The 22,792-nt window shown below is 39.5% G+C and overlaps 1 protein-coding gene across 13 annotated transcripts in view; it reads left to right on the forward strand.

Moving 5' to 3' along the window:
• CACNA1G (calcium voltage-gated channel subunit alpha1 G) overlaps positions 1–22,792 on the forward strand; it is a 208,665-nt gene that overhangs the window by 78,514 nt on the left and 107,359 nt on the right. For 11 of the 13 annotated variants that reach the window (XM_078384211.1, XM_078384216.1, XM_078384217.1 and 8 more), the window contains exons 9-13: positions 8,647–8,798; positions 10,609–10,794; positions 11,339–11,453; positions 12,910–13,065; positions 18,912–18,980. In XM_078384211.1, coding sequence (XP_078240337.1) covers positions 8,647–8,798; positions 10,609–10,794; positions 11,339–11,453; positions 12,910–13,065; positions 18,912–18,980 — 678 coding nt within the window. The remainder of the gene's footprint in view (positions 1–8,646; positions 8,799–10,608; positions 10,795–11,338; positions 11,454–12,909; positions 13,066–18,911; positions 18,981–22,792) is intronic. The other 2 variants (XM_078384214.1, XM_078384223.1) reach the window with 1 other exon arrangement.

The raw sequence follows: 22,792 nt of genomic DNA on the forward strand, positions 1-22,792 counted from the left end.
CTGTCTGTATCTCTGGGACTGGACTAACCCTGAATAAAGAATTGCAGTCTCAGGTATGAATCATGACCTCAAAGAAGTTGAAAACAACCTCTACTGTGAAATGCTGAAGGTTCCTGGAGTGTCAACACAACAACTGCTGTACTTAACTACCTAGGCATGACAAACAACATTTATTTCACTGGGGCACATGTGAGGGTAAAATGTGGGCTACAGAGGCTTCTGTCATGGGAATGACGATGAAGGGAACGGTGGGTAAGCTGGAAGAATAGGTAGTGCAGACCTGAGAAAAACGCTGCTCTTAAGATTTGCCTTCCAGTTCTTCCAGAAAAATAGTTTTGCAGTTATGGTAGAAGTGAACATTATAAGAACATTCAGTGCCCAAATAAACATAAATTATTATGCTGGATTTTTTTTCTTGACATTTCTTCTCTTTAATTATTTTATTCGATGGTGTTATTCCTTTTTCCATTGTTACAATATTATGCCAAAACTATTTTTATTTCAATTTAAGCTGATCAATAGAAGTTACTTGCACTCTTTTGAACTGGATAAGGTCTGTTATCTCTGTGTGACACCCAGACTTGTTTCCAAATCAAAAGAATGTGATGACAAGTTTGCTGGCTGATTCCAAGTAAATGTGTCTTAAGACATTTTCTGGAGAGGCCCACATCGCATTGTATGCTTCATACAAAAGAAATCTGCTGAGATGTGTGGGATGCTGCAAAGGCCATATCCCAACAAATCCTGTTGATGTCACATCAAAGCAGCATTGTATGTAAACAAATCCCGTTGTTATGTTTGCACACAGATGCTCCTTTTAGTCACTGCTGTTACAGTGCAATGTAATGCAATCTAATCAGAAGGAAGACTCACTGAGTTCATATAATATATGAGAGGACTTCCAGATATTATTGGACCATAAATCCCATCAACCCAGTCACCATAGTTAAAGGTGATGGAGGGTGGCAGTCTAACAACATCTGGAGAGCTTCATGTCCTCAAGCCCTGGGCATAAAGGACTACAGCATCACTCTTATGAGGGGGCATGTGTGTGTAGAGACTTTGGTCCCTGTAGAGAATTTCTGCCGCATCTGAGCAGGGAGTGATATGCCTTAAATCAGCAGTCCCCGGCTGCAGACTGGTTGGGGGCAGCAGACTACATACACAGAGGTGGGCCAACCCCACACGAGCATGGCACTCCCCCTCACGAGCACAACACCCCTCCCAAGTGTGACACGCCCACTGTGTGTGCGTGTGGGGGGGTGGAGATCCATAGCCCAGTTCTGGCAAGCCCAAGGACCGTTACCGGGCCACAGACCAGGGGTTGATGACCCCTGCCTTAGAGCAGTGGTCCCCAACCTTGGGCCTCCAGATGTTCTTAGACTTCAAGTCCCAGAGGCCTTCACCACCGCATCTGCTGGCCAGGATTTCTGGGAGTTGAAGTCCAAGAACATCTGGAGGCCCAAGGTTGGGGACCACTGTCTTAGAGTACATCAGTGCATTAATACAATCAGCTGAAGTGAGCTGGATCCTTTGCTGACTGTTCAAAAGCAAACCTTTTGGAGCTTTCATACTTTCACCACCATTCATGCATGTCAGAAAGCAGCCATGACAATTGCTTTGTGTTTGCGTGAGAAGTAGTTAACAGATGACAAAAAGAGTCAGCATCTGGGATTTTCGCTTGATCGATGTCACTTTGTGAATGTTAGAGAACACAAGAAGGTATCCTGTGTCGACCAACTTGACTGCTGCCATTGGTGTGGTCAACTTTCAGGCTGCTATGTAAAGCTTGACGTCCTTTTTCCTGCTAGGAATGTGGGCACAATATTGTGCAAAATTACCGGGCCATTTCCGGATTTTGGAATCATGGATATAGAACCACAATATCCCACATTCATAAATCGGAGGTTTTTATAAAGAACTGAATTTATACACATTGGGATTCCTAAATACAGATGCAGTATCTGTTCATAATTGAGTTCAAGAGAAGGGGTAAAACATAACAATAACGGTCATTGTGCCCCCACTTTAGCCCTGCCATGCAGGGCCAGGCTTGGATGTGCTTTGGGCTACGGTACTTATTAGCATAATTTAATTGGCATAGGGCAAAATGTAAGGGGCAGTCATTCTGCAGGCGCTTCCAGACAGGGCTTCTATCTATACTAATAAGAAGGCATTGTGCAGGTAATCTTTCTTTTCCTCCTGATTTGATTTGCTATGGTAAGGAGACAAGGATAAAGGAGCAGTATGAAATGGAGAGTTCAGACCTGTAAAATTCTGTGGATGAGACCAAGACAGTGGCATGAATAAAACCTTTGTCTAGAAGCATCCTGTGGTTGCACCAGAGTCTTTTATTCCAGAAGAAGGGCTGTTGTGAGCCTGATGTGGTTGTGACTTTCAGGCATCATCGGTACATGCTGTCCTTTAGTTAAGACTTTTCCTGTGCCCTTTACAATGGACATCGAATGCTCAGTGTTCAGCTTATCAGATATCATTCTATGAAATTGTCAGTATTATATTGTGGTACAAGGCATGTATTGTAGTAAAAATGGGGCAATGAAGTGGGCTCAGAAAAGTATGTGCTACTTATCGTGCTTTTTTTACCAATAAAATAAAAAAGAGACTGTTGAAACTCTTTTCAATATAGCTGGTTGGAAAGCCAGTGTCAAAAAAAAAACCCATTAAAGTCATCACCCCATTAGCTTATCAGGTATCTTTCTATGAAGTCCCTTACTGGGAAAATCAGAGATAGGGAGTTTGGGCACTGAATGTTCCTACAATGTTCACTTTTACCATAACAGTCTTCTTTGAAGCTATGTGAAATTACAGTCAGAGGCATAATGGATACTGAAACCATGTCATCATTAGAATCAATGTACACATAGTAGTATAGTGCTTTTAAGCCCACTATAACGAAGGGGTCTTTTAACTGCTTGTGAATTAGTCTTGGATAGTAGTTCTGATATATAATTTCCCTATAGGAATACAGAGAGGGATAAGTGCTAGGCTGAGTGACATTTCACAAGAAGAAACTGCATAAGAAATTAGTGAGCCACTATATTAAAGAGAAGATTAGTATTTCTGCTGCAGATACGTTCAGTATTAACTTCTGGAATAATACAGCCTCCAGGATGAAAATAACTACATGCCAAAAGCCCTTGATGCCATTGAGATTGTAAATAAGATAATTTTCCCCTCTCATTCAAAGCACATGTTTTAATAAGGCCATTCGAAATTGCTTTATAGTGCAACTTGCCTGCCACAGAACTTGAGATATTTATATAGATACAGATATAATTGTATACATCAAGTGGATGCATGGAAAGGGTTATTGACTTTGGATGAAAAATGTGTTTAATATCAAACATGCTTTAAAGATGTACAAGAAAAAGTATATCTGTGCATTCATCAGGGCCATCGTACTGCTTCCTCCCACCCCCAGTAGAGAACATTACACCGAGATTACAGGGGATTGCCCAGAGCGTTGGTGAGGATCCATTTTTAAACAGCAAAGTGCAATTTTGAAGGAAGATCATGCAAATTAAAAAAGGCTGGTTTAATGGGTTGTTGTTGTTTTTCTGAGCAGTTTTGAGTTTAAGATGTTTGTATAGCATGAGCCATAGCATTGATGACAGAGATAAAAAGCTTGTATAGTATATGCTGCCCTTGCAAACCATGTGCCTGGGACTCTGGCTCTTCTTTCACCTCCTAAAGAGGTTCTTCCTGACCCCCAACCCCTGCCCCAAGTGTCCTGTTGCTCTCATGTGCAGTACAGGATGCTCTCCTCTCACTAGAGATGAAGAAAGATTCATGAAATGTTAGAGCTGCTGTAAAAGCACCCAAGGGTCATCCTTTCCAACCTTTTCCTAATACAAGAATCCACAGCTAAAGAGTTCACATACAAGAATCCCTGACAAATGGTCATCCAGTCTATAATTTATAATGAAGGGCAGCTCTTCACCTTCTAATGTAATCTCTTCTACTCTCATGTCAGCCCTTACCTACAGAAAATTCTTCCTGGTGTTTAGTCAGAATCTCCTTTTGTGTAGTTCGGAACAATTGGTTTGGATCCCCTTTCTGCCAGAGCAGCAGAAAGCACCCTCCTGTGCCATACCCTGAAGCGATTTGATTCAGCTGTCAGCCCAGTTGGCTGATATCTTGGAATGGAGGGGGAGTCAGGTTATTCTTTGTTTTTTAAACAGTAAAACATCTTGGGTCCAACCTTGATGCACAGGCAGAGACACAGACTTATCACTGCCAAAAACCTTCTGGGCTTGGATTCTAAGATGCCAAACTCAGTGCTTGGCAGCTGACCCTAAAACCCTGTGGGAAGTAGCCATATAGCTCTAACCAAGGGCCAGCCCCTAAAAGGTATCTCTGCTTCTTCTTCTCTTGTCTCAGCTTGGGAAGGGGAATTGTGGGGGCACTGCATTTCCATCTATATTTCTATTACATATTTGTGTACATTTAGCCTAGACGTTTATTATAACCTTTGAAGTATCGAGCTATAATCGTTTGGTCTTCTTTGACTTCAAGGTTTCATCCCTTTTCTTTGATGAAAGATGAACATTTTCTCAGTACTAGGCTGCAGTCCTGCATTTAGTTTGATAGGCTAACACTCCAGCATGGAAGCATCTTTTTTTTTGTTTGGGCCTTCTTCCACCCACCCATTGTGCAGTTGGTTTCGTGAGGCTAATAAATGGGTTCTTTCACAGCTTTGTTGTAGGTGATTTAAGCACAAGGATGGATCGGGTCAGATCAGGGGGTAGGGTCCAGCAGGCTCTTGACCCTCCCTAGTGCCAGCAAAACAATCCTTACAACAGGCAAGCATCTAAAAGTATGCAAAAAGTATCCTCTGTATGTGCATGATAATACTTAGGCCTAGGAAGTTCTTTGATGTGGCTTTCCCCCAATTTACTGGGTAGCGGCTGGTTTGGTCAATTCCTCTTCTTTACATTTCACTGTTAAGTTGATGGCATTACAGCAACGAAAGATAACAAGCTGTACCAGGGAAGGCAAAAGATGCAATGAACATATGCAGAGGCCAGAATCCTGTAGATGATTTACACCTGTATAAGTCAAATTGTGTAACTGACAGCAGGGAATTGCTGCTACCTAATGAGGTGCCTGCCATGTTATGAGGTACATGTCTGATTAGACCACTGGTTCTTAACCTTGGGTTACTCAGGAGTTTTGGACTGCAACTTCCAGAAGCCTTCACCACCAGCTATCCTGACTGGGGTTTCTGGGAGTTGCAGTTCAAAAGCATCCGAGTAACAAAGGTTAAGAACCACTGGATTAGACAACAGCCGCAAATCTAGTACCTCAACTACAACCCCTTTAGTGGCATTTTGCTGCAGTGAATCGTGCAGGGTAAATTGCCAACAGAATTCTGTCCTTAAATTTTAAAACCAGATAGAATGTGCCTTTCCCCCATTCATCCCAATCAGTGTCTGCTTCGCACTCACTAGCAACGATTGGAAATCTTACTTCTATGTAGCTACTGTTTCTTACAGAGTATCAAATCTTTCACAAAGAATATCCTTGTTTTCTGTTGTAGCAAAAGCATTCTGTGGCACTTTTAAGACAAAGAAGTGTATAATTTAGAGATGGGCACGAATCAGAAAAATGGTGGATTCATGGTTCATCAAGGCTGATGAATCATGAATCACGAATTTACACTTTTTCTGACAAATTGACAAATTGATTTATCAATTCATTTTTTACTTTAAAACTCTATAAAACACCTCCCCCAAGCACCCAGAGAACCAGATTCAGAGGGAAGCTTCCTTTGTCTGTCCTCTACAAGCCTTGCGCCTTTGGTGAAGATTGGGTTTCAGTCAAATTATAAACCCACAAAATGGGTCCCTCCCAGGACAGTGCCCTTTAGCAGCTGGTTTGGAAAAGCCCAATCTTCACCAAATATGGAGGGATTGTTGAGGAGAGTCAGGGGAATCTTCCCTACAATTTTGGCATCTCTAGCTGCCTGAGGCCCCATTTTATAACCAAATAAATCAACACATCAAAAATTGCTAAAAATTCATTGATTCATATGACTTTCGGGGCATTATTCATACAAATGCAAATCAACAAATTAGCGATTTTCTGAATGAATTTGGTGATTCATTTTTTAATTCAAGCCCATCTCTAGTGTAAATATTTGTAGAAATATGTTGAGGAGGAGTCCTTGAAGTAGTGGTGGCCATGGGGATCCAAAGTAGCCTGTGAGGACTCAGCATACCAAGTGGGCATGGAGTGCAGACTAAATTACTTTGTTGGAAGAGGGGTAGATCAGAAGTAAAGAGGAGTAAAGTAGAGTATTTTGGCTGGCTAAGTGAAACTCTTCACAGCAAGAACATCCATCTGCAATAATTTGAGCAATTCCACTGTATTTCTACTCTAGCAATTGCTCACTTTCATTATAGGCACCAGAACTTTTTCCACAGCAATATTTCTCTAGCAGTTACACTAAAGTTTTGTATTTCTAAGGTTGCATAACCTTCACAGTTGATGCTGTTCATTAATTGAAATGCAGTTGGGCAGGGTTGGCCTCTGCATATGGAACAACATCATCGACATCCACAAATTTTGTGATTTTGGTATGCGCGTAGCTTGCACACAGTGAGATGAAGATGCATGCAGCTTGCAGTCATGAAAAGTAGCCCCTAATCAATGGCAATCTGATGCTACTGCTGTCGCTCTTGTTCATGTTGCACAGACATACCATGCCCAACAGGATTCTGGCCATTACTGTGTTGTTCTTACAATTCAGTATCAGCGAGCTGAATATTGAGATATTCACAAAAGCAATGAAAGTGTGTTGTTACACAGCACACAAGAGGTACTGATGGCTACCAACTTGGATGGCTTTACAAGACAATTAAATTTTTGGAGAACAATCAATGTCTATCGATAAGAGTTGCTCATTATCCAGCTGATCAGGTTTTGCTCAAATTCTAAGCAGTTCTTCCCTACAAATCAGCTAATAGTGTGTCAGTCATGTTCTCATGAGCCTCAGGTGTGGGGTGGGGTTTCTATCCATATACTGTATTAAAAAAGACAGCTATCTGAGAAAAAGATACCTCTGTTCATGCCAAAATGTTATCACCTGTGGATTACATAATACCAATGTCTATTTATTTATTTCCATGCAGTTATGTACATGGATGCTTTACACAGTTTTTCTCTCTCCTGTTTCCCCCTAAAAACAGGGGAAACCTGTAATCTAGGTTTGGCTGAGGGCTACCAATTATCCTGAGCACGCCAAGCTGCTTGACTAAGCAGCTTTTTAATTTGGTTCCCGCTGTTCCAAGTCCAGCAGTCTAACTTCTACATTATTCTGGCTTTCTCAGATCAGTGTTTATAGATGGTTCTAAATATTATGAGGGGTGGGGTGGGGAACAATGCAACAATTAATGTTCTTAATGTGTGTAATATGCAGTTTGGTGCCATATACAAAGAACGTTGCCTAAGCTGCAAAATATGAGAATTACACTGCCCGGTTCTGGAGGGTTGGAATAGGATTTCCCTAATATTAGCCACATAGCCTGTATGCTGCCTTGAAGTTAAGAGGTTATGAGGCCTCTGGCGCCAGCCACTACAGAAGACAAGTGGGAATAGGCTGGTGTGCTCATATCCTCATTACAGGCTTCCTAGAAGCAACTGGTTGGAAACAGGATAGTTTGACTGCAAACTCTGTTGGTCTGATCCAGAAAGTCACTTTTTACATTTGTATCTGCTCTGCATCTAAAACACGCCCTTGTTAGGGGGGAGATGGGTGAGGTCTGGTGCACCATCTATGAAATGGTCTTCCAAGAGGGGTTTGAGTGATGCTATTTTTGATTTCTTCTGCATCCTTTTTATTCTCCCGGTTTTTAACTTTTAGCGGAATTTAAATAAATTTATTGTTTCTAATTGTTGCTTCTTATTGTTGATGATGTTATCCCTTTCATCTCCACAACATGCCCTTGTCAGAGGTGAAATGGATGACAACCGGAGAGAAAGCTTTTCAAGTGAAGAGCACAGCAGAAATACTTGAAGACCAATTCTCAAAATGCATGTTTAAAAATGGGAATGAAAATCACTACTCATTATTCAAAATATTGATTTCACATCTCAGTTAATTTTCTAAGACCCTTAATTAGTGAGTGTATATGAGGATAAAGGAGAGGATAATGTGCCCTCAGAGTTGCCTATAATGTTCTATTTGCAAGACAGTAATACAAACATCAGACCTTTTAGTAGCTGACTTTCTCTACTTAATGTGTGCTAATTACCTTAGAAATCTATAATGCTAGAGTGAGTAATTGAAATTCTCATACTGTCAATTTACTACAGTGAACTTGTTGCTGGTTGGTAGGGAAACAGGAGGTGAGATGCTGAGATCTAAATACCAAATTCCCCTTCACATTTGCTATTCATTGAGTTCTAGAACTTATATACAAGTGGGTGCAAAAGGGCACTAGAGGGGCTGAAGAAATGGCTTATGGGCCAAAGATTCCCTGTCCTTGTCTCACTGGCATGTGCAACTGCATTATTTACAATTTGTTGTATCTTCTGTGGCTTGAGAGTTTCCTAGTCTATCAAAGTGCACCTTTGATTCATATTTGCTTTTCTTTCTATTTTTCATGCTCTTCATTCCTTCAGCCCGAAGAACTCACTAATGCTCTAGAAATCAGCAATATTGTCTTCACTAGCCTCTTTGCTCTAGAGATGCTTCTGAAGCTCCTTGTGTATGGACCTTTTGGCTACATCAAAAATCCATACAATATCTTTGATGGGATCATTGTAGTGATCAGGTAATTTATACCAAGTTGTCTTTACATGACCTGCCATGTGAATCCACCCAAGGAAGCTGTGTCGTGAAAATAAGAAGGAAATAATTGGAGATCTTATTGTGTGTGTTTCTTTTGTTTGTTTTGTTGTTCTGCTTTGTTTTTGGCTACAGAATTGTTATGCTAAAAGCGTTCAGCAGGATTCCCCCCACTGCTGCTATCTTTGTTCTTTGTGCCACTTGCACATAAGAAGTGGAATGGCTATCAATAATAAGAATTAATGTGTCATCGAGACAATTTCAGCTTATTCCAGCACTTCTCAGGACTTTCTAACTGTAAAGTACTCAGAAGTAGTTTCCTAGTTGCTCCTTCTAGTGGTGTTCTGGGACCCTGATGCTTGCTGGTTCTTCTCCTACGAATGCCTCTCAAGCTTATTCTTACATATTTTAAGATGTACACCCACAACATGATACATCTTCAAAAGAAGGGGAGAGGATTTCCTTGGCCACAAAAAGAAAAAGAAGGCAGATATTTTCAAATATTTTCAAAAATTCAGTAGCCTATTTGTATAGGGACATTTTAAAGAAACCATCAGTATAATTTTAAAAGATGCATGGTGTGTCTTACCCAAGTGAGGAAGACTGCAGCTGGCTGTATTATATGCCTGCAGAGTCTACTATCGAGGTGCTGATTGTGGATGAACAATGCCAACCATGTACAGTATTCTTTCTTAGGGCTCTTTAATGTTCTGCTGGACATCGCACTCCAAACAGAGGGCATCTTCAAACAGAGGACTGTCCTCTGTAAAATAGTATATATGCCCCTTACTAACATGCATTCCGTTTAGAAAGTGCATGCCAAGTTAGAAGGTACTTCTCCCCGCAGAACTTTCCAGTTGAAGAGCTTGATTAATACTTATTCTTCCTTCATGGAATCCTTATTCTTCAGGTGGTTCCGGACCTATCTGGGTATGGATATTCTCTTTTAGAGGACATAAAAATCAGTTAGATTGGATACAGGTATTTTATTAAAATGAAAATGTATTTTCCAGGCTAGAAATCTAATCTTTTCAGAAATCCTGAAGCTATAAGAAAAGTTAAACTGCACACAGTGCTGAGTTATTTTATCCAATTCTAATACTGATTTTTTTAAGAACATGAAATACATTTATGTATAACTTTATTACCACTAAAATGTATAACATTTTGTATATGCAATGATTATACAACGATTATGTGAGATTTCTTTCAGTTTTCTTCAGATTAGAACTTCTAATGCACCCAGTATTAAAAAACTGAGTAAACTGGAAAGGACGTTTAGAAATAGTATGCAGGCTTCAACATTATCACACAGAAAAAGGAGGAATCAAATAGTTTAACAGAAAAATCTCAGAATTTCAAGTTTTCTGTAATAAAATTAAAGCGGGAATCCTATGTGCACTTAGAGTGGTCCTGACCCGACCAGATAGGCGGGATATTAAATAAATAAATAAATAAATAAATAAATAAATAAATAAATAAATTAATAAATTAATTAATTAATTAATTAATTAATTAATTAATTAATTAATTAATTAATTAATTAATTAATTAATTAATTAATTAATTAATAAACTTGGAATAAGGCCTATTGAGACCAATGAGATTTCTTTCTGAGTAGACTTGGATAGGACTGTGCTATGAATTTCACTCATCACTTTGTAATATAAATATTTATTAGAGCTCACTAGCTTGGGTTGCAAGCCTCCCCTGCTTTTGCCATAGGTTTTACATGCCCAGATGATGTGTGTCTTCCCATCATGAACCAATCTAACATCCTACTTCTTCTTCTTTAGTGTCTGGGAGATAGTGGGACAGCAGGGTGGTGGCCTGTCTGTTCTAAGGACCTTCCGTCTTATGAGAGTCCTGAAGCTGGTCCGTTTCATGCCTGCTCTCCAGCGGCAGCTAGTTGTCCTCATGAAAACAATGGACAACGTGGCCACCTTTTGCATGTTACTGATGCTTTTCATCTTTATCTTCAGGTGAGTGCTCAATAGTGTTCATTACTGTGGTGGTGGTGGCAGTGGTGGTAGTAGTTATTGCAAGCTGTTGTTTCATGCTTTAAAGTGAACTCACCCAAGATGAATTTTGGCAGGGCAGAATATTTAGTGCAAATAGTTTAAAAGAATATACAGTGTGGTGCTATACATAAGTAGGACCCAATTAGTTTAGTGGGGTTTAGTCTCTGTAAAATAAGTGTAGGATGGCAATTTAAGTGTAATGTTCTAGCATTCTGGGCCTTTTGGGAAACTATACTTGATGGTACAGTTGAGCCAGGACTTCACAGGATAGAAGCACCGGGGATTTTTGATCAGAAGGCATGCTGATAAAATAAAACAGTGCAAAGTAAAGTAATCTACTATATTTGTTCTTCTTTTTCTTTTGTAGCATCAGGAATGAGTGGTGGGAGTAAAATAATTTCAAACATTGTTTGCTAAGAGGATGGAATCTCTCTTTGCTCATTCCAACACGAACCTTTTCCATTTCCTCAGTACCTGACTTTGTATCTTTTCCTTTTGCCTTCAGTATCCTCGGCATGCATCTCTTTGGTTGTAAGTTTGCTTCTGAGCGAGATGGTGACACCCTCCCCGACAGAAAGAACTTTGATTCCTTGCTATGGGCCATTGTTACTGTTTTCCAGGTAATACATCCGTGCAAGCCATGCACCTACTTCTCAGTCTTTGGGATTTTTCGCAATACCATGCAGACCACCCCCCAAGAGTGTGGGGAGCACAAAACTGAGGCCCTTTGTGTGGAGCCTTGGTGCAGAGAGCCCAGAATATCAGAAGTGTGGCTATAATGGATAGTGCTTAGATAAGGCTAGAAATTATGTGTGTACCAGAATTGGTGTCAAAAGCAGAGTTTATGTGATTGTTCTTTGAAATGCTGACATTCTGGCATGGTAGGCAATCTGGCAAATAAGGAATATATATTAAAAAGAAAGGCATGTAGGCAGCGTTAATAGAGGTCATCCGTTCATTCCAGTCTGGAAGGCCAGCCTTCCTAATAAAGGGAGATTTAGCATTCTTCTAGTGCATTGAGATGTGGATTTTATAAAATTATTAGATTAGGTACTGTGGGGAGAAAACAGCAAACTTTGTAAATAATAAGAGGAACCCTTCTGGTGAAAAATTGGATAGTCCTTTTTTGGTTTCTGTGTTAATAAGTGCTGCTGATTCCAAATGTGGTCTCGTTTGCTCAGGAAGCAGAGGTTAATTGATGATGCTTCAGCAGAAAGCAGAATACAGTGAGGAGGAAATGAGATTTACGTTCAGAGGTTGCAGACTGTGTTTTTGATAATGTCATCACTTGGAGCTTGGCTCATTTACTGTAACTGAGCACTACATGACAAGTATATCCTGCTTATTTACTGCCAAAATGAGGAACAGAAGGCCTTGGAAATTCAAGCAGTGATTGATAGGGCACAAAGACAGGTATAAGTTGCATGTGGTTAGGTGAACATTCAGAATTCTTTGAGAAAAAGATTTAGTGAGTCTTAAGGTGTCCTTATATCATGAGCCAAGAGTGAGCATTCATTTTTGCCAATAACAAATGAGAATTGTAGTCTACAGGGAAAAATCTGACTGTAAATCTCAGGCTGGATTCATGAGGAGTATTTCCATAGAGACTTTTCATATGCTCAGATTTCTGGAGAAAACAAGAGTTCTGTGAGATCTAACACTTACTATGCATATACAGTGGTGCCTCCCAAGACGATTGCCTCGCGGGGCGAAAAACCTGCAAGATGATTGGTTTTCGCGATCCCTATGGTACTTCGCAAGACCGATGCTTTGCAAGACGAATAAATTTCATTCATCTTGTGATGTTCCCATAGGAATGATTTTTTTGTTCGCAAGATAATTTTTTCACAAGATGACGATTTTCACGGAACAAATTTAAATCGTCTTGCGAGGCATCACTGTAAAATCAATGTTTTACCTTGCCTATGCATATGATGTTTAGCTGTGGGGAATGACATTTCCCCCACCTGGAATTCATGTTTGAAGAAAGGTAGGTATTTTTCTATGTTCATGAAGAATTATGATTTTTGCTGTTGTCTCATATCACATGGCTGTTTGGCACCTTTTTCATTCCAGATACTTACTCAAGAAGACTGGAATAAAGTCCTGTACAATGGCATGGCTTCTACCTCTTCCTGGGCTGCCCTCTATTTTATTGCCCTCATGACATTTGGAAATTACGTTCTTTTTAATTTGTTGGTCGCCATCTTGGTAGAAGGTTTTCAGACTGAGGTAAAGTTTTTAATATTTTACTTCCTTTGTCTTTTAGAATAGCAGGCTTAAATATGGAAGATTCAGAACCCACATCTCATTGAAAACTGTGGAAGAGGGATGTTGTAATTCCCCCCCCCCCAGCAAATACTACAATGTAAAACAGAGCTTGGAAAGTTACTTTGAAAAAGTAATTGGTTAAAACCATAACTTGAAGGCCACTAAAATAGTTAACTATTATAATTTCAGTTTTAAAAACTTTCCAGGGAAATAGTCATGTTCGTCTGTTGAAGCAAAAATGACAAAGTAGATTAAAGACTAATAAGCTTTATTTGGCCTAAGCTTTTGTGGACTGCAGCCTCGTATCTGAATAAGTGAGCTGCCTCCTGCCTTACCTCTGGGAACAACATGCAAATAGCAAGGATTTAAAAGCCTTCACTGCTTACATTAAGAAATTATATTCTTGAAAGTGTGCATAGATTGTTATACTTTTGCACACATTTTTGTGCCTTTTTTGGCCACTCTGTTATCATGCCTATGGATTTTGGAATTTCTTTTCTGTCAACATGGCCATATTTGCTTTTGTACAAGACTTTTTGTCATTTTTAAAAACTAACACTTTATTTTTCTTCATTTAACAAAAGTTATCTTTTATCTTTTTAGTTGCCCTTTAGAGTGGAAAATCTGAATAGTGCAATCTACTGGTCTGTAATACAAAACACAACTAAGTAGCCTAAAAGAATAATTAAGCAGCCACATAAACATGATATAATTTTTTTTAAATTATCTGTAAAATGAACAAGGGAATTGTATAACAGAATGCCAAGAAACCAAGAAACTAGGAGCCATTTTTGCAGTCTTACACATTTTACTCAGAATTAAGTTACTGCACATAAAAGGCATGTCAACAAAGCGTGTCCAAAACAACCTCTGGCCATGTTTACTGGGTTGGGGCGGGACTGTGAAAAGGCGTTTAAATAAATAAAGGGGATGAAGGTCTACAAAGGGGTATTTGTTCTGCATGAGGCCCCAAGCGTGTGTATGATAGCTGGCCTTAAGCAGCAGCATTTCATAGTATGAGCTATAAATTAAAGTTAAGTTGGTAATGTAGGTGTGACAGGAAAATAACAATCTTTCAGGACTGGCACTCCTGCTATCGTATTCATTCACACTATATAAAACCCATTTGGAAAACAGCTTGGGCTTTTTATTTATCTTTCCCCCTAAGTGCAGTTTATAGCGAAGATTTATTGCCGCCTCTTAGGGCAAGGCAGCCAGGGGTCTTGGTTAATCTTATCTTCCCCAGGTTGATACATTTTATTTATATTATTTCTGCTTGATATCTTGCCCATGCCTCCATGCAATAGTCTTCCTTTGTCTTAGATAATGGAGGAAGCGTCGTTGTGCTAATCCTTATTTTTCGAGAACTGGGTGATTCTTCATATTCAGGCAGCTGAGGCAAAACCACCTTCTGGCTCTTGTCAAATGATTACAAGGTTTTTTCCCCTCCAAGGTTGAGTGTGCTGATCTTAGCAAATTGGCTATGATATCTCTCGATGTCAATTATCAGTCTGGCTATTAACAGCCTTATATGGTGCCCCTTGTCTACAAGAGAGACAGAGAACATAAACCTGTTAGTTATTTATATTTGGGGTCAGAATGTGAATGGCAGAACTCAGCAGATGCCTAAAGCACTAGCACACACAACATTTGGGATTTGTCCTTTTTTAAATGCTTGTTCCATTGGGGGGGAAAAAAAGAGATGTCAAATTTTATGGAGGTTGTTCATTCAGAGTAACAACAACAACAACCCTCCTTCCAAAAAAGCAAGAATTTTTGTTTTTGTCTATCACATCCACCTCAAAGTCAGTTTTGTTCCTTTAAACTCACTCACCCACCACCCCAACCCTTTCCCCCCCCCCCCCCCGGGTCTATTTTCTCAGTGCTGGTGATGGTTTAATCTTTTTCAACCTCAAGTGCCTTTCTTCAGCTTTAGAAACACTTTGTTAATTTTAGCTACGCAGGACCTTCTTGTTGCTAAGCAGCTGCAGACATGACTATGAAGGGGTGGGCCTGCTCTTCAGCGCACACCCCTCGCTGGTGTCTCAGGCAAGAAGCACCCATAGGTTGCTTCCTGCAGCATGAGGACATTGCTCTGTTTTCCGTGTACACTCTAAGAATGATCTTCATTCCCAAATTTATGTCTCACCTTGCAGCAGTTGTAAGGTGTGGAAGAAGAGGCGTGTGAGTAGTGCTCTGGTACAGCTGGTAATGCAAAATTACCAACTGAGTGAGTTATCAAGTCTCAGCCCTGAGGGGTTTGTCTAAGAAACAAACATTGGCTCCCAGTGAGTGAGTTTTCTGACAGCGGTAAAGCTTTCCTCCTAAGGGACTTCAGGATAATATTGTCTATGAAGCATATTTTCCCACTGGCAATCTTCTCATGTTTCCTGTGCTTGTCTTTCGCAATCTTTACTAACTGGCTCATCTCCTGTTCCTCTTTTGTATCGACTGCTTCTTCTAAATTCTAGCTTTTTACTAACAAAGCAACCTATGAGGAAGGATGGCCAGGAAAGACGGTCTTTGCTAGAGTCCCTTGTGCATAGTAAAGATTCAGATGCGTTGTCAGATTGCACCTCAAACGAATGTGACAGCAGTTTTCTAAATTCTGGAGTGGGAGAAAAACTGCTGTCTGTCTCCAGTCATCAATCTATGACATGTTTGGAATGATTTTGGACATGTTTTGTGCTTAAAACACAGTTGAATCTTATGATTATTATTAGGAAACCTAATGGGACACATTTTAGCTTTGCTGGTTTATTTGCATGTTTTTTCCCAGCCAGTTTGGCAAGTCTTTAAGTTTTTAATATGACCATTTCAATACAGTCACATTAGGCATAATATGGCAAAATAAAAAATAGCATATGGGTATTTATTTATTTATTTATTTATTTATTTATTTATTTATTTATTTATTTGAAGCATTTTTATATCATAGGATCTCAGGGCAGGTTACAGAGCAGTATCGAAAAATTTCAAAACACAAGGTGTTTAAAACTGTTTAAAATTAAGTAGTTTTAAACACAATATCCTCAAAGGTTCTGATAAATAAGTACCAAATTTTTCCGTTTATAAGATGACCCAATGTATAAGATGAACAACCCGCTTTTCTAACCCCAAATTAGAAAAAGCAGGGGCTTTTGCTAAGCCCCGTGCCTTGGCAAAAGCCAAGGAAAGTGGCTATCAAAGTGACTGCCACTTTTCCTTGCCTTTTGAGAAGGCACAGGGCTTAGCAAAGAGGAGCAGCGCCTCTCCTTCCTTTTTGCTAAGCCCCGTGCCTTCACAAAAGGCAGCAGTAAAGAGCTGCCTTCCATGTATAAAGTGACCCTCAATTTTTTCTCAAATTATTTAAGGAAAATGTGTCATTTTATACACGGAAATATATGGTATGTTTTGACTTGGTGCCATAATGAGGCCAGTGCCGACACCAGTTGAGACTTGAAGGAGAGAGCATTCCACAGCTGGGGTGCTACGGCCAAAAAAGTCCTCCCCCATATCTCCACGAAGTGAACTGTTCTCAGTAGTGGAACACAGAGGGGGCCTCTCCAGCAGATCTTAATTGGTCAGGCAGATTTATACAGGGAGAGGCACTCCTTCAAATATCCAGGCATGCTGCACCTTTACTCTTTCCTTCATGTGACTTGACAAAAAACAAAACAAAAAATAAAAATCTTTTGTTAGCAGTAACTCTCTCTCTTACTGGAAATTAACAGATTCAGAACAAGCTGGGATATGAAATGAACTTGGAGCTGTGATTTAACATCTTGGCTTATTTTGAAAATGAACCATCATTATGTGGTTCATCTGAAAGGGAAAGCCATGATTCAGTGAAGACAGCTAAGCTGTTTGCTGGCTGATGTGAGAGGAAGAGCAAAGGAGCAACATGTCGGCATGTTTTGCTCATTATTACTCTTCTTAAAATATGATACAAAATATTATCCTGCTTAAGTCCAAATTTTGATATCCTTTTACATGGTTCTAAGTCACTGATATCATTAGCCTAGAAATAAACCCCACTGTCACATCCATTGCCAACCATAGCAGTCAACAGAAAATACTTTTGGGGCGGGCGAGAGAGAGAGAGAGAGAGACTTCCCTGAAAATAATATGAAAACATTGACTATTTGTGTTATGGTTTGTGCATGTAATAAGTACTGATACAAGCTCTGATATTCCAAAGTGCTTTGTACACTCATTTTACATATGGAAATTTAAAGTACATCCAGAGTAATTAAAGTCCTTAAATCAGAAGAGAGATCAAAACTAAATTTTCAAGAATAGTGGAGAAACATCCCATTGCATTTTGTATACAAAATCTCTTTTTTTTTCCAAAAAGTAATTTTATATTCTCCTAGGACTTGGAATCCCTTTGGCTATTTTATTTTAAAAACAGTAACAAAATTGGGAAAATGGACTATGTCCCTTGTTAGTCCTATCTGGAACAGACCCACTGAATCTTACATGCTACTTACCTAACTGTTAAAAGCATCCTTGCATTCAATGGGATAAATCCAGTCTAAATAACTGGATTTAGCCCATAGCATTAAATGATTGTAGAATTACTGTGCTTTTTTTTTCAAAGTATGTGTGCCATCAGATAAAATCAAATAGCATACTATAAAATTGACACAAACCTGAAATAATTTATCATATTTAAGCTGTGAAAGACCTAAATTATAGGTCAACTTTTCCTTCTTAGCATCAGAGCTACTGGTATGCTCATTTGAATGACCACTGTAGAGATATTTTTTGTAAAGCCATTCAAACGTTCATATCTAGGTGCCCTATAAAGTGACTCCAGAATCTTGGTGGGATTCTCTCTCCCTTCTTCTTGTGATCTGAGGGTCTTTAATGCCACAAAGAAGCTGACATGACCCAATAACTGAATCAACTTTATGTTAGTAGTTTTCAGTATGTTTCATATATAGGCATTTAGTTTGGAAGCAAACGAATAATTCAAAACAGCCTTTGTCTAAGCATAGATTGACATGATATATTGTGAAGCTCTCCTAACCAGACAATACTGAAGTTAACATTGCAGATGCCTGCAGTATTTTTATCTTGTCTTTATTCAAGTATTGGGTATTGTATACTAGTACGTACACTGTTAATGGAATCTGTGCATTGCTGCTTGATTGACAAAGTGAATGCAGATTTTGTTGTGGAGTGTGTTAAAAAGAGAAATGAAAGTGGCCAAGGGCCAAAGAACAAGTCTAGGCATGCCTAGCAGGGTTTTTAGTTTATTTTTGTCTTGGGCAGCAGACAATTATCATATCACTAACTACTTTTCAGCATCCTGTCAGTTTCAAAAGTAGTTTGTCACATGCCATGGAACCTGTTCTGGTGAGCTCTTTGAGAAACATTTTGGTCTTTTGAGAGAGATGTTAAATGTACACAAGTACTTGTTCTTACAACTTTGATGATAATTTATTAAAACAGTAGCAATAAATGTAATCTTTCTTCAGTGCTCTTAATTTAAAGGTAAGGATGATTGTCCTCACAGGAGGTGTTGCACATCTTGGATGCTTTGTTTTCACAAAGCGGATATGGAAACGTCGGATGGCTCAAGTGTAGCAAAACCTGTTCTACTGCTTCTCCATGATACAAAATTGACTCCAATGAGTGGCTTCCCCTTCTTTCACCTTTCCCTTTTTGTTTTCATCCTTTTATATCAAAAACCTCCCCAACTCTGCCCTTTTGATCCACTTTCTAATTTTGATGTTGCAATGTGAAAAACCTGAAAACCCACCTTCCTTCCTCCCTCCCCTCCCCCCATTCCCCACCCTCCTTCCTCATTTTTACTTTAGGAAATCACCAAGCGGGAAGCCGCGAGTAGGCAGTTAAGCTGTATTCAGCTGCCTGTCGACTCGTCAGTGGTACGTAAGACCTTGGCATGAACATCCAAAGCGTTGTCTGATAGTTGTCTCTATCTCTCTTTCTCCCGATGTAGTAAACAATCACTTCATTGCCGTTGTTCTCATCATGGTAGATGTTTGGTTTTGATTTTGTTGTGGTGGTTGTCAAGTTAGCCTTGATTTTAAGTCTCTTCCTTCTTTGAGGAAATTCAAGCCTGCCTAATAAAAGAGAACCTCCTCAGAGTTTTAGCTGCTATGATTTTTCTTTCCATCCTTCTGTTTCCCTGCCCCCCCCCAAAAAAATGCCTGCCAAGGGAGTGCCATTTTAAGTTTCATGCCTTGACCAGTGGTCTCCATCTCATGGATCGGCCAAAAATCATGCTGCATACAATTTTTTCATAGCTGTAGGACTTGGCTGAGCCAGGATCACTGGAGCCTGACTGCATTTCCTGTATTTCACTTTGCTGAGCATTGCTTTCATGGATATAGGCTTCTGCTTCTAACTTGTAGGAGAGTAAATTATTATCCCACCTTCTCCAGTTATGACAATAATACAGGGGAGTATTTGATGAAACCCAGATTCTCTTTTGCTCTAAAGGATGCTCTAAGGGAAAATACAATTCTAATTGTGCACGTAGGCCCTTACCCTTTCTGCATGTCGAGCTCAGTTCCCTTTAAGAGAGAAAGAGAGACTTGAGAAACCTATCAAAGACAGATGGGACCTAAAATCAAGCCTGCTTTGTAGATGCTCATGTGTGAGAGCACTCTGTCATCATGGAAAAGCCAATAACTAGAACTGAGGCAGCTGCAATTTCCAAAAAAAAAAAAAAATCAACAAGAAGCAAGAAGAAGGAACTCCTGCTGGCTCATTCAGTGGACCATGACATACTATTACAACCCTTAGATGAAATTGCCTGGCCTGGAATTTGTAAAATAAGTTAGAGTGCTTCCCCCACTTCATAAATTTATTAAATGTTGTGAAAGCTAGATCCTTAACAACTTCAGTAGCATGTTTAAAGGTTTAGGAAGGAGAAGAAAGAGGACAAACCTGATCCAAACCTGAATGTGACAAGTGCCAACACTGCTGAAGCCTTCCTTCAGGAAATCAAAAACATCACAAACTCTGGCTCTTCTCCCACATCCTATGCCTACCATGCGTCTACCCTTTCTTGTAGTATCTGTTTCTATTCAGTGTCATAAGTAGTGGCTTTCCTTTAGATCAGGGTCAAGGAACCTGTGGCCCTGCTGATTATGTTGGCCTTTAACTCCCATCAACGCCAAGCCAGGAATGAAGCATAATGGAAACTGTAGTTCAAGACCATGACAAGGGTCACAGGTTCGCTGGCCCTGATTCACATCCAAGGCCATCTATGCTATAGCTGAATGGCACCTTCCACATGTACTGGCGTATCTTCAGTACCTTGTCCCCAATCTCAAAGTCCTCAAGATTCTTTCTACAAACCAACAAAAATTCTCTTCAGTTGCTCATATGATGCCTATTTCACCAAGAAAGGCAAACTAGGAGTGCAGAAACAGGTAATAATTTTAATTCGAGTCTAGTAGGTGATGATTGCTTGCAGCTAATCTTAGTACTTTAGTATATTAAAGGGAGTGCTGGTGTGTCTTGTGTCAAAGGTGCTTTATTTTAAAGAAATGACGGGGTTTGGTGCTGGAGAGCTAGAGAATAAATGCAGTCCCCATTTTCTGAGATATACTATATGTCAAAATAACAATTACAGAGCTTTCAGGGAACTCGAAATAAATCATGCCTAATTTGAGGTTTATAGATCATAATGTCATTTTACGGCATTTGATCTAGTCTCACTTGTAATTTTAAATTAGTAATCAATTATTTAGCCTTTCTTCCATGCATTTTCTCACACATAGTGCTTTGACTCCAAACATTTGTGATGACATCATTGCTTGCACCTGCATCCTTTTGTGTGATATGTTATGTAAGAGTATATATTTCTTTGGCATGTTCAGCAAATGCACACATTGGCATGGGAACTTTCCCCCCCTTTCCTGTGGTACTGAGTATTCTCTACCTAGAAAACACTGAAAAGGGCCAACATAAGTCAGAGTTGACTCGACAGGACACAATTACTTTCCTTATCGTTACACAAGAGAAAGTTTCAATTGAACTCCACACTGTATATAGATAAAAGTGATACTTATTTTGGACCACATCCTTTTACCGTGAAGGATCTATTGATCGTGACATATGAAGATACTTCTGCAATTTAATTAATAGGCATTTGGTCCATTGTGCAGTGTTACTTTATCTGTTTTAAAGCTCTTATATCCAGGAAAACATGGTTAAAACCTGGCTAAACCACTAATGAGTTAATCTATTAAAGTCTTAGGTTAATAGATTGTTGCTTCTGGTGATGTTTAATCATTCTCCTGAACTTTAAGACTTAAAGACGGTGAGTAATTTTTAGTATGCCTCCTGAGCAGAACTCATCTTATTTCTGTTTCACAAGTTTTACTCGGAACTATTTCACCCAGTTCTGTGATTCAGGCAGGAGTGGTGTTATCCTATCACTTTGGGATGAACCCCTCGCCACCAACACCCAGGTCAGACTGTGGGTACAGATGGTCACAACAGGATCCTCCTTCGTCTGAGTCCATCTTATTGGAATAGCCCTCCCCTTTGGGTACATCCTTCTTTAACATCCCTTCCACCAAAAAAAAAAAACAACAACAACAAAAAAAGGAGTAATTGAATGCCTATGAGTAAGGCCTGAGGTCTTGTGATATTGATGAAGATGCAGAAGTGGAGGATTTCATCTTTATGCATTCTCTGTACTTTGATGGGGGGAAAACATCTTTCAAAAGCTCCTCAGCTTGATTGGAGAGAAATACATTATGTAGATATGTCCATTTGCATAGATAAACAAACATGGGTTTAATTGGAAAAAAATAAAGGTCATTTATGTTGATGCGGTCCTCTACTCTTTCATCAAGCTAGACTCCCAATCATTTTCAAAAGTTTGCTCTTTACGAGCTAGAGCCTCTTATACTGCGTACATTTTGCCCAAGCACCAAAGGTCATCAAAGTGACATGCCAGGACTTCTTAGTGTTGCCGTGCAGACTTCTTTCTACTTTGCCATGGTTGCTGCCTTACTTACCTAGCATTCTAGCTTGAAATAGGATTTTGCTTTGCTTGTTTGTTATTGTCGCATTCGCATTGTCTGTACAACTGTATTAATGGAGTTTATTATTTGTTGGAGGTATGATTTCTACAGGAAATCTGACTGGAATCACTCTCTAATACTCCATTCCTAACCAGCACATTTGGTTATATAATACAGATTGCATACCCTTAAAATCACCATATGTAGCAATAAATTGGTTCAAGTTACCAATTGGGAAAGTGTTGAAGAGCCTTTATTAATAATGCCTGATCAAAGAAACTTGTCAGTGAAGGAAACGGTAGAGGCTAATGAGTAAGTAGGTTATTTAACATAGAATTAAAGAGTCTCTAAGGTTGCTTTCTAATGAGGAAGACTTTTGTCATCTACAAGTGTTCCAGTTTATTAGAAAGGGCTTACCAGTGTGGTAACTCCCCATCATCTACAACCGAGGAATCTCAATCTCTTGATTTCACAGTGAGAAGTCCACTATCAGTGCTATGGGCTAGTATGCCCATTTACCCTAACCTGTGTTGAACTAAACAGATAGTGACTGAGATCCAATTGTACATCACAACTAGAGTAGGCCCAGTGAACTGATGGAACTTATGAAAGAGTTCACTCACTGAATCCTTAATGAATGTACCTACTGCTGGATTTCAGGCTGTATCTTATTCCTTCAAGCAGGTTACACA

The sequence above is a fragment of the Pogona vitticeps genome, chromosome 2, assembly GCF_051106095.1.
Source record: "Pogona vitticeps strain Pit_001003342236 chromosome 2, PviZW2.1, whole genome shotgun sequence".
Lineage (NCBI taxonomy): Eukaryota > Metazoa > Chordata > Lepidosauria > Squamata > Agamidae > Pogona > Pogona vitticeps.